This window comes from Molossus molossus, unplaced genomic scaffold (genome assembly GCF_014108415.1).
Source record: "Molossus molossus isolate mMolMol1 unplaced genomic scaffold, mMolMol1.p scaffold_m16_p_7, whole genome shotgun sequence".
NCBI classification, from domain to species: Eukaryota; Metazoa; Chordata; class Mammalia; order Chiroptera; family Molossidae; genus Molossus; species Molossus molossus.
In genome coordinates this window covers 92,207,130-92,219,308 of record NW_023425401.1, presented here as the reverse complement: position 1 = coordinate 92,219,308, position 12,179 = coordinate 92,207,130, and the positions used below count along the sequence as shown (strand labels likewise).

The 12,179-nt window shown below is 40.3% G+C and overlaps 1 protein-coding gene across 14 annotated transcripts in view; it reads left to right on the top strand.

The window, feature by feature from the left end:
- Positions 1 to 12,179, top strand: part of TNPO3 (transportin 3) — a 106,662-nt gene that overhangs the window by 58,583 nt on the left and 35,900 nt on the right. For all 14 annotated transcript variants that reach the window (XR_004957408.1, XM_036247582.1, XM_036247588.1 and 11 more), the window contains 4 exons: positions 3,987 to 4,162; positions 4,880 to 5,018; positions 6,723 to 6,869; positions 11,911 to 12,018. Coding sequence is in view for 13 of the 14 variants with exons in the window: in XM_036247582.1 (XP_036103475.1) it covers positions 3,987 to 4,162; positions 4,880 to 5,018; positions 6,723 to 6,869; positions 11,911 to 12,018 (570 nt within the window). In the remaining variant the exon portion in view is untranslated. The remainder of the gene's footprint in view (positions 1 to 3,986; positions 4,163 to 4,879; positions 5,019 to 6,722; positions 6,870 to 11,910; positions 12,019 to 12,179) is intronic.

Here is a 12,179-nt window from a genome sequence, read left to right as displayed (position 1 = left end):
CATTTTTTCAAATAGATTTTCAATTTCTTGCTCTCTCTCTTCTCCTGGCACTCCCATGATGCAAATGTTGGTACCCTTGAAGTTGTCCCACAGGCTCCTTACACTATCCTCATTTTTTTGGATTCTTTTTTCTTTTTGATGTTTAATTGGGTGTTTTTTGCTTCCTTATGGTTTGCTTCTTGGCTTTACCTACTCTATTATTGATTCTTTTTTTTTTTTTTAGTTAGTGCATCCTTCATTTCTAACGGGTCTTTTGTTATGCTTTTGAAGTCCTTACTAAGTTCCTTGGCATACTCATGAAGTTCCTTGAAATTCTCACTGTTCATTGAGCATCCTTATAAGCAGTGTCTTGAATTCTGCGTCTATTAGATTGCTTATCTCCATTTTGTTTAGTTCTTTTCCTGGAGTTTTGTTCTCTTTCATTTGGGACATTTTTTTTTTTTTTATCCTCACCTGAGGACATTTTTCCATTTTTTGTACAGATAGAGTGGGAGGGAGGGAGAGGAAGGGAGAGAGAGAGAGAAACATCGACGTGAAAGGGACACATCGAGTGGCTGCCACCCGCACGACCAACCAGGGCCGGGGACAAACCGCAACCGAAGTACGTGCCCTTAGCGGGAACCGAACCCGGGTCTCTCCGTACCGCAGGCCGACGCTCTAACCGCTGAGCCAAACCGGCCAGGGCAGGACATATTTTTTTGTCTCCTCATTTTGGCTGCCTCCCTGTGTTTGTTTCTATGTATTAGGTAGAGTTGCTATATCTCTAGGCTTCCTAGGGTGGCCTGTTGTAGTAGATGTCCTGTAGGGTCCAGTGGCACAGCATCTCTGCTTACCCAACCGTGCCCTTGAGGTGCACCCCTCGTGTGGATTTTACACCCTTCTGTTGTAATTGAGTCTTAATTGCAGTCTCGATGTGGCTGCTTCTTTAATCTTGTAGTTGTAGGACTTCCTTTCAGCTTGATGGCAGGCAGTTCTGAGAGATGTTTGTTCTGTAGTTTAGTTGACTTTTTTTTTTTTTTTTATCCTCACCTGAGGACATTTTTTAAATTTTTTGTTCAGATAGAGCGGGAGGGAAAGAGAAAGAGAGAAACATCGACGTGAAAGGTACACATCTAGTGGCTGCCATCCGCATGACCCAACCAGGGCTGGGGACAAACTGCAACCGAGATACGTGCCCTTAGCGGGAACTGAACCCAGGTCTCTCTGAACCGCAGGCCGACGCTCTAAGGGCTAGTTGTCATTTTTGATGGTAGGAATAAGTAAAGAACAAGAAATGTAGCAGTATCTCAAGCACAAATATTGAACAGGTCTTTGCAGATGAGAGTGACTTTTTCTTTTTTTTTCCGGATGGTTTCATTCCATGAAGACATATTAGTATGGAAGCTCTGTGTTTAATGGTTGAGGTATTTAGAAGATGGTAACATAATACTAGACTGATATCACTGAATTAAAGAAAGAAGGAAAGCATATTTTTCAAGGAGATATTTTTGGTTATTATATTTCATTGTTATTATATTTCTGCAGTCATGCTTGCATCAGAATCTAAGGATGCTAATAATTGGTTTGCTAGTCATTGTCTTTGTTTCCATGTCTATTTATTTAAATTTAAATTTAAGTCCCGCGTTTGTTTAAAGTTTTGTTTTTGTTTTGTTTTTTATCCTCACCCGAGGATATTTTTCCATTTTTTGTACAGGTAGAGTGGGAGGGAGAGAGAGGAAGGGAGAGAGAGAGAGAAACATCGACGTGAAGGGACACATCGAGTGGCTGCCACCCGCACGACCAACCAGGGCCGGGGACAAACTGCAACTAAAGTACGTGCCCTTAGCGGGAACCGAACCTGGGTCTCTCCAGACCGCAGGCCGACGCTCTAACCGCTGAGCCAAACTGGCCAGGGCTGTTTAAAGTTTTTATAAACGTGCCCGGCTGGTGTGGCTTAGTGGATTGAGTATCATCCCATGGACTGAGAGGTCCTGGCTAGATTCCTGGTCAGGGCACATCCCCAGTTTTGGGTTCAGTCCCCAGTAGGGGGTGTTTAAGAGACAGCCAATTGATGATTTTATCTCTCCGTTCCTCTTTCTCTAAAAAAAAAAAAAAAAAAAATTAAAAAAAATTTTATAAACATGATTATATATGAATGGAGGACAGTCTAGAATATACTTCAAACTTAAAAGAGTGATGACTTCTGGGAACTGAGGTTGGGGTAAGGAACAAGCTACTAAGTAGTGTGCCAGGATTATATTATCTTCTCTACTAATCCAGTGTCAGGACGCCTCTGTTACTTAGAAGAGTTTTTCTAGCATCAGGGTCAAATATATTCTCATTCTTACCATATTTTGGTTTGCTTTGTTTTTGGACCACTACTTTTTTATATAACTTTTTCTCCTATAGTTCTTATTTTTAAAACTTTAAAAATATAATGCTTGATATATATAAAAGTATAAATCTGAACATTTATTATTTAACTTTTAAAACAGTAATACAATGAATATTTTTCCACTAAATCTAAGAATAACCTAAGAATAATTTGCATCTGTGTTCTCTCCTATTTAGACAGCTCTCCCCACCCCCCTAGGGTGTTCTAAATGTCCATGTTTTTTATTTTTTACAAAAGGCTAATATACCTTCACTAAATTTATCCAGCCTCTCAACTGTACTCTCCTAAATAGTAACCCTGGAAGCCTCCTTTCTCGAACCTTCTGATTTGCTCTAATTTGTATCAGTTGCTCTTTTTTTTTTCTTTTTTGGTAATTCTCACCTGGGGCTATTTTTTCCATTGATTTTTACAGAGTGCGGAAGGGAGGGAGGAGGACAGAGAGAGAAGTATCGATGCGAGAGGGACACATCGATTGGTTGCTTCCTGCATGATTCCGACCGGTGATGAGATTGAACCTGTGACCCTTCGGTCCATGGGCTGACTGATGCTCTAACCACGGAGCAAACTGGCCAGGGCTCAATATTCTTTTCCTTTAAAAATGTCAAGGCCTCGCCCTGGCCGGTTTGGCTCAGCGGTTAGAGCGTCGGCCTGCGGTCCGGAGAGACCCGGGTTCGGTTCCCGCTAAGGGCATGTACCTCGGTTGCAGTTTGTCCCCGGCCCTGGTCGGTCGTGTGGGTGGCAGCCACTCGATGTGTTCCTTTCATATCGATGTTTCTCTCTCTCTCTCTGTTCCTCTCTCTCCCTCCCACTCTACCTGAACAAAAAATGGAAAAATGTCCTCAGGTGAGGATAAAAAAAATAAAAATGTCAAGGCCTCTTGTATACTAGCATACATCATTGCTAAAGGGAAGCTGGATAACTGTCTGATTTTTGCTCCTTTCTAAGTTACCTTCTCCTCTCCTCCCCAGAAGCTTTAAGAGCCTCTCTTTAACCTTGATATTCTGAAATGCCACATTGATGTATAATGTAATAGGTCCGTGATACTTGTTAGACCCTTTCATTTTAGATAGAGCTTGAATGTCAGAAAAAGGATGGAAAAAAATTTCCACAGACTAAAACAGGGCAGCAAACACACATGGCATTTTATTTGGAGGGACTGATATGGATAAACATGGATTTTAAAAGTCATGTGATCATGATTGAAGTACAGAAAGGCTGATTTGCTTGGCATATAGGGAAATAGAAATAGCACTGGGAATATTGATGGATGTTGTCTCATTGAAGGCCATGGCTATCGGGCTTTAGGCATTTAAATTACATGTTCAGCCCTGGCCAGTTTGGCTCAGCGGTTGGAGCATAAACCTGCGGACCAGAGAGTCCTGGGTTCGGTTCCCGCTAAGGGCATGTACCTTGGTTGCAGTTTGTCCCCGGCCCTGGTTGGGGTTATGCGGGAGGCAACCACTCAATGTATCTCTCTCTCTTCCCTCTCTCCCTCCCACTCTGTCTGTAAAAAAATTAAAAAATTACATGTTCAGAAACAGGCTATACTTGTTTACATATTACTTGGATTACAGCCTAATGATCATAATTATTTCCTATTTCTATTTCCCAGCAACAAGATAAGACCTCATCCAACCTACACGAAGCTGCTTCAGACTGTGTGTGCTCAGCTCTCTATGCCATTGAGAATGTGGAGACTAACTTGCCATTAGCCATGCAACTGTTTCAAGGAGTCCTGACATTGGAGTCTGCATATCATATGGCTGTTGCACGTGAAGATTTAGACAAGTGAGTATTTAAGGCAATAACCCTGGGTTCACACACAGTTGTGTTCTTGTAGTCACTTTTTATTATTTATCTATTCTATGTGACTATAAATATACACACTGCATCCTAAAGATGCTCTCTCTTCTCATTTGAACCTGGAGTGGCAAATTGGATGCAGCAGGAAAGGTTGTAATCATGGAAAGTAGTAATTTTTTACACTTAAAGGGGTAAGGCTCTAAGCATTAGGGATGAACTTTGAAGTGTATCAAGTGTGATTTTATGCTTAGTAATTAAGAATTTGAAGTGACTTATGAGTCATTTGCTTACATGTATAAAAGTATATGATGATAGGCCCTGGCCAGTTTGGCTCAGCGGCTAGAGTCTCCCGTGGACCAAAGGATTGCAGGTTTGATCCTCGGCCACAATTGGGGTTATGCAGGAGGCAACCAATCGATGTGTGTCTCTCACAGCAAAGCCCCCTCCTCCCCTTCCCCTCTCTAAAAATCAATGGAAAAAACAATGCAAAAAATCCTCGGATGAGGATTAACCAAACAATAATAAATAAAAATGTATATGGTGTAGGCAATGTTGGATGTCATGGAGATTGGAGTATAGCATAGCAGATCATCACTACATGTCCCTTGGGCTGAAGATCCTTTTTTTTTTAACTATTGGTGAATATGTACATAAAATTTTGAGATTTCTGACTTGGTGCTCTCCTTCCTCTTTCATCTACAGAGTTCTGAATTACTGTCGGATTTTCACTGAACTATGTGAAACTTTTCTTGAAAAAATTGTTTGTACTCCAGGCCAAGGTCTTGGGGACCTGCGAACTCTAGAACTGCTTCTTATCTGTGCAGGACATCCTCAGTATGAGGTAGTGTTTATACTAAGCTAAAGCTATTATTCTCCAAGTTTTATGTTGCATATTATCTATATTCCATTGTCTCCCATCCAGCTTTGTATTCATTGGAAATTATAGTCTCATTTTTAATTGATCTGATGTGGGGGTTGCCTCTGTATTGGATTTTTATTTATTTTATTTTTTAATATTTGGGCTTCTGCTTTGAGTCCTTTTCTGTTTTTTATCAGGTTAGCTGGGCTGAGTAGTGTATGTACCTCAATGAGTTAGTTAGAAAGAAAGCCTACTACCTTTCTACTGAGCCCCCAATTTATTTCTAGTTATTCTTTAGGGCTTTATAGCTTTAAAAAAGCTCACACCAAATCTCAACAGCACCTCCACAAATCTTAACAACAAAAATTTGTCTCCAAATTATGAATAGAAATGAGAAAGGTATTAAAAGGACTTAAAGGGTCTCCTGCATTCTAAAATTTGTTGTGAAATACCCTGCCTCCTTTAAGTTTGCTAGATTTTTTTTTTAATCTCTTCATTTATTCAAGTAGTTTTATCTTCTCTTTATAGTATAAGAAGTGACAAAGAACTCCCAAGTTGGGTTTGGATCTTTGATGGGAAAAGTTATCCTCCTAGGGAGGGCGCAATAGCTGTGATTCTCATCCCTTTTTTTTTATTACCATATAAAAGATATTTGTTTGATATAATATCATGAGTATATCTAGATAAGGATGAAATTCAAAACATTTTGCCCTGGTCAGGTAGTTCAGTTGGTTGCAGCATCATCCTGCTACACCAAGGTTGTTGGTTCAATCCCCAGTCAAGGCACATTACAAGAAAAAACCAATGAATGCATATATGAGTGGAACCATAAGTCGATGTTGCTCCCTCCCTCCTTCTCTGTCTTTAAAAATCAATTTAAAATACTCAAAACATTTTTGGAAGGAGTTATAGCACTACATAATAATTATTACTCCTTTAAACGGTGCTATCAGTAAATAAGCTGGGATAAAGTCTGTTTTCCCTTTCTCTCCCATTCAAGAAATCAAGTGAATAAAAGTGACATAAGGTTGATATGTTCAGGGATTTGCAGATGGTTTGTCTGGTTGGAGGTGCTCTCATCTCAAACATAAAATGTAATGATTTCAGAATTTGGGAAAAAGTGCTTGAAGAGACTTCCATTTTTCTGTCTGTTTCTCTAAATTCAGAATCTAGTATACTATTAGAGAAGTTATCCCAGGTTAAACAGAATGTAAAACCAGTCATCCTAAATAGAGTTTTGGACCTAACATGGGAAAATAATTTGGTAGGAGGATAATAAATCTATTAGAGAAAAATATGGCTTCTTAATTGGTTCCACTTATATTACTTAAAAGTATATTATGTTTTCGCCCTAGCTGGTTTGGCTCAGCGGTTAGAGCGTCGGCCTGCGGTCCGGAGAGACCCGGGTTCGGTTCCCGCTAAGGGCATGTACCTCGGTTGCAGTTTGTCCCCGGCCCTGGTCGGTCGTGCGGGTGGCAGCCACTCGATGTGTTCCTTTTACATCGATGTTTCTCTCTCTCTCTCTCTCTGTTCCTCTCTCTCCCTCCCACTCTACCTGAACAAAAAAATGGGAAAATGTCCTCGGGTGAGGATTAAAAAAAAAAAAAGTATATTATGTTTTCTACATCGCCCTAATAATAATAAAATTTATTCCATTCCATTTTCCTTTTCTCTCTAATTTAACAGGTAGTAGAAATTTCCTTTAACTTTTGGTACCGACTAGGGGAGCATTTGTACAAAACTAATGATGAAGTTATTCATGGCATCTTCAAAGCTTACATTCAGAGGCTGCTTCATGCCTTGGCTCGTCACTGCCAGTTGGAACCAGATCATGTAAGTTCTCTTCACTGCTTTACATCTTGATTTCCTCCTATTTTCAGCCCTATTTTGAAGAGAAGCTTTTGAGAATAAAGCTAATGGAATCTGTAGGATTTTTGTCACTATAGCTTAAACTGAAAAAGTCCGTACTGGTATAATAAAGAATGTTAGGTCTGTGTACAAAGGAATTAAATCTGCTGAGCCAGTAATTCTGGGACTTTTCCTTAAATAATTTTGCAGAAGAAAAAAATAGCTACTTTATATAGAAAGCATATCTATAAAAGTTTAAAAAATGGTAAACCCACGTATAGCAGTATGAGAAGAGTTACATAAGCCCGGGTTGTGTTGCTAAGTGGATTGAGCATCATCCCATGGACTTGAGAGGTCTGGGTTCGATTTCCGGTCAGGGCACATGCCCGGGTTTCAGGCTCAGTCCCCACTAGGGGGCATGCAGGAGGCAGCTGACCAATGTATTTCTCACAGTGATGTTTCTCTTTCTCCCTTCCTCGCTAAAAAAATCAATTAAAAAAAGTCATATCAATTATGATGTAACACCTTGATATGACTCAATAATGACTATTGAGTCAGTTTCAATAATGACTATTGAAATTGATATTTGGTATGGTAAATGAAAACAAAATGTGTAGTTGGATTAAAATTAACACAAAAGTGAAATATTTGTGTGAGCATGTGGAGAATAACATTTTCCTCCCACATACATACATGTTTTTCTTTATATTAATTATACTGCCTTTTTTTTTTTTTTTAACTTTTTTTTTTGTTACTCCTCACCCAAGGATATTTTTCCATTGACTTTTAGACAGAATGGAAGGGAAGGAGGGAGGTAGAGAGAAACATTGATGTGAGAAAGGACCCCATTACCCCTGACCTGGGCAGGGGATCAGACCTGCAATCCAGGCACGTGCCTCTGACCATGAATTGAACCTGAGACCCCTTGGTCTGTAGGCCGACAATCTAACCGCTGAGCCAAACCGGCCAGGGCTATTTTACTGATTTTAAAAGACAATTTAGAAATAATTTAATTGCTTAGAAGAAAATATACTAGAAATAGTATAAAATATTTTGTGTCTCTGCAGAACCTTAGTGATCTAGTGGCTTTCAATACTTTTTTTAAACTGATGAATCCTATATTTAATTACATCTTACTTAGAAACCTGATAATGTAAATAAAAGCAGGCCACTCTGGTTTAAATGGTTCTACTTGCTGGATTTTTTTCTTCCCTTTGCTAGTTCCGTGGCATTATCATTTCCCTTGTGGGTAATTCCCTGTGCCTGTAGGTGTATAGTGCTTTTTTAATTCCTTATCTCATCTAAGACAGCCATTATTTCCTTTCCTCTTTACTCCTTCACTTTAATGTCTTCATCTTAAAGTAAGGAGGTTGAACTAGATCAGTAATTCTCAGTGGTACTAAGGACTTTTTTTTCAGATTTCACGGTCCAAGGTTTTTATACGTGCCCTTAATCATCTCACAATTGGTAAGCTTTTGTTTACTCATAGCAGTGTATTGAAATAAGAAATACTTAAGAAATATTGAAATGTAAATGATCTCTGTTTTTTAATGAAAAATTTCAAATATGCAGCAAAGGTGAAATGATTTTATTGGTGAATATCTGTAGGCCTACTACCTAAATTCTACCGTTAATATTTTACTATATTTGTTTTATTATGTCTGTTCACCTATATAAAATTCTTCTTAAATAATTTTATTCTGTGTCTAGTTATTGTGGTAATGGTTGATTTTGGTAGATTTTTTTTTTTTTTCACCCAAGGACATTTTTCCATTTTTTGGTTCAGATAGGGTGGGAGGGAGAGAGAGGAAGAGAGAGAGAGAGAAACATCGATGTGAAAGGGACACATTGAGTGGCTGAGTGGCTGCCACCTGCACAACCAACCAGAGTCAGGGACAAACTGCAACTGGGGTGCCCACCCTTAGCAGAAATGGAATCCGGGTCTCTCTGGACCGCAGGCCGACACTCTAACCGCTGAGCCAGGGCAGTAGATTTTTTTAAACTGATCTTTATTGTTTAATGTATTACAAATGTCTTCCCTTTTTTTCACCCATTAACCCCCTCCTCTCCAGTCCCACCCCCTCGTGGCTTCCCCACACTATTGTCTGTGTCCATTGGTTTATCTAATCCCGCCCTCCCTCCCCCCTTCCCTTTGAGGTTCATCAGTCTAACAACCAATTTGTACTTAATTCCTTCATCTTTTCCACCCATCCTCCCAGCCCCCTCTCATTTGGCACACAACAAAAAGTTCTCTGTATCTATGAGTCTCTTTCTATTCTGCTTGCTCATTTTGTTTGTAGATTCACTTGTTGATAGACATGTATTTATTGCCATTTTATTGTTCATATTTTTGTTTTTCTTCTCCTTCAAGAAGACCCTTCAACATTTCATATAATACTGGTTTGGTGGTGGTGAACTCCTTTAGCTTTTTCTTTTCTGGGAAACTCTTTATATGGCCATCAATTCTAAATGATAGCTTTGCAGGATAGAGTAATCTTGGTTGTAGGTCGTTGCTTTTCATTACCTTGAATATCTTTTGCCACTCCTTTCTGGCCTGCAAAGTTTCTTTTGAGAAATCAGCTGACAGTCTTATGGGAGCTCCTTTGTAGCTAATGAACTGCTTTTCTCTTCCTCCTTTTAAGATTTTCTCTCTGTTTTTAACCTTTGGCATTTGGATGATGATATGTCTTGGTGTGGACCTCTTTGGGTTCATCTTGTTTGGGACTCTTCATTTTTCCTTGACTGGTATTCCTTTACCAAATTGGGGAAGTTTTCTATCATTATTTCTTCAGATAGGTTTTCGATTTCTTGTTCTCTTTCTTCTCCTTCTGGCACTTCCATGATGCAAATGTTGGCACGCTTGAAGTTGTCCCAGAGGCTCCTTACACTATAATTTTTTTTTTTTTTTTTTGCTGTTTTGATTTAGTGTTTTTTGCTTCCTTATATTCTAAATTGATGGTTTGCTTCTTGCTTTACCTACTCTACTATTGATTTCATATACATTATTATTATTTTTTTTTAGTTAGTGCATCCTTCATTTCTGATTGGCGTTTTTTATGTTGTTGATGTTCTCATTAAGTTCCTTAGAGTTCTCCTTAAGTTCCTTGAAGTTCTCCTTAAGTTACTTATAACCAGTGTTTCGAACTCTGCATCTGATTGATTGCTTATCTCCATTTTGTTTAGTTCTTTTCCTGCAGTTTTGTTCTTTTCTTTCTTTTGAGACATGTTTCTTTGTCTTCTTATTTTGACTGCTTTCCTGTGTTTGTTTCTATGTATTAGATAGAGTTGCTATGTCTCCTAGGCTTCCTGTGGTGGCTTATTGTAGTAGATGTTCTGTAGGATCCAGTGGCACAGCCTTCCTGATCACCCCGGCTGGACCCTCGTGGTGTACCCCTAATGTGGACTTTTTACCCTTCTGTTGTGATTGAGTCTTGATTGCTGTTAGCACGTCAATGGGAGGGATTTACTCAAGCTTCTCAGCTTCGAGGACTGACTGTGCCCACTGTTGACCTCTGACTACCTTGGAGGATCAGCTGTGCAGAGGCCCACCACACAGAGCAAGACTTACTTCAGCAGAGTTCTGATACCCACTGAGTCCACTCATTGAGTGTGTCACTTGTGGAGGTGGTTGGGTGGTGATGCTTCAATGTGGTCTGAAGCTATCCATTGGGTGTGCTGGCTTTGGGGCAAGGTCAGCCACTACCTGTGTTCTACCCAGGGCCACCAGGTATAAGCTACAAAGTGATCTGCCGATGGCTGCTGCTTTTGCTGGGTTTGGAGGTGCCTAGGAAAAGCCAAATTGTGAACCAAGGCTGGCTATTGCTAGTACCAGGCCTGTGGCCACTTAATGAGAGGTGTGAGGCTCACTGAGACCAGATGCTTCTTGTTTGAGAGATTTTAGGAAAATCTGAAGCAGGATCCAAGACAGGCCAATCCTATGGTAATGCCATTGGAAACAGCTTGGGTGGGCCTGAAAATTGGGTGGGGCAGGGCCACAGGAAATTACCAGGGCAGGGCAAACAGTGGGAGCTGGGTTGCTGGAGGCCCAGATATGGTGGCCTTCTGCCGCCCCAGGGAAGGGCTCACCAGAGGAACAGTGGCCTCTGCCAGCAAGTCTTCTGGAAGAAAGCTGCCCTTCTATCTCTTCACTGTGTGTCTCTGGTGCCTGTAAAACTGCCTCCCCCACTCTGGAGCCTGGAAGGTGCAAGTCCTAGTAAGTCCATGCGCCATGTGTGGGGAACTGCCTGGGGCTTCAGCAGCCTCAGCCTCCCTCACCCTCATTTCCTGCTGGTTTTTACAGCCAGAAGTTATGGAGACTTCTCTTCCTGGCACTGGAACCCTGAGTTGGGGCCTGGTGTGGGATGGGGACTCCTCACTCCTGAGGTGTCCTCCTGATTTTTATCCACCACACGTTTGGGTGGGACCAGCCTGTTTGCACCTCCGCCCCTCCTACCAGTCTCGATGTGGCTGCTGCTTTAATTTCATAGTTGTAGGACTTCCATTCAGCTAGATTTCAGGCGGTTCTGAAGGATATTTGTTCTGTAGTTTATTTGTGATTTTGATGTGGTTGTGGAAGGAGGAGAGACCATATTTACCTACACTGCCATCTTGACTGGAAGTCTGATTTTAGTAGATCTTGAACCACAAAGCTTCAGAGGCTTATTCAGTGCTATAAAACTAAACCTTATCTAGATGAGCTTATAAACTCGGAAATTAACACCTCTTCCAGGTCACTTCAGACCACCACCACTTCAAAATTTTCTACTAATCTTGCAAGGTGTAACTTGGAGATGAAAAAAAAAAAAATGAAGTAGTAGAAGAGTTTCTCATAGTAAGGGTGGTATAGGTTTCATTTACTTGAGATACCTAAAAGTTTGGGAGATGCTCTATAGTAAAATATCTGTGTGGTTTATCTTTTGTCTATTGAGAATGGACTACTCAATGGCCTTTTCTTTTTTCTTGATTTTGTAGTGGTCTGTGAAAGCCATAGTGAGTTTAAGACATGTTATTTGATTTGTTATTTCAGGAGGGGGTTCCTGAGGAGACGGATGACTTTGGGGAGTTTCGAATGAGAGTATCAGACCTGGTGAAAGACTTGATTTTTCTGATTGGGTCTATGGAGTGTTTTGCTCAGGTAAGCCTATTTGAAGATTCTTACCAGTTTTAATGATCACTTTAATTGTTTTCACTTCGGTGTCTTCTATAAATGTTCCAGTTTTTTCTTCAATCTCAATGGCTAAATAGGACAATAGATATGCAGGTGCCTAACACACTGCCTGGCATATAGTAGCTATG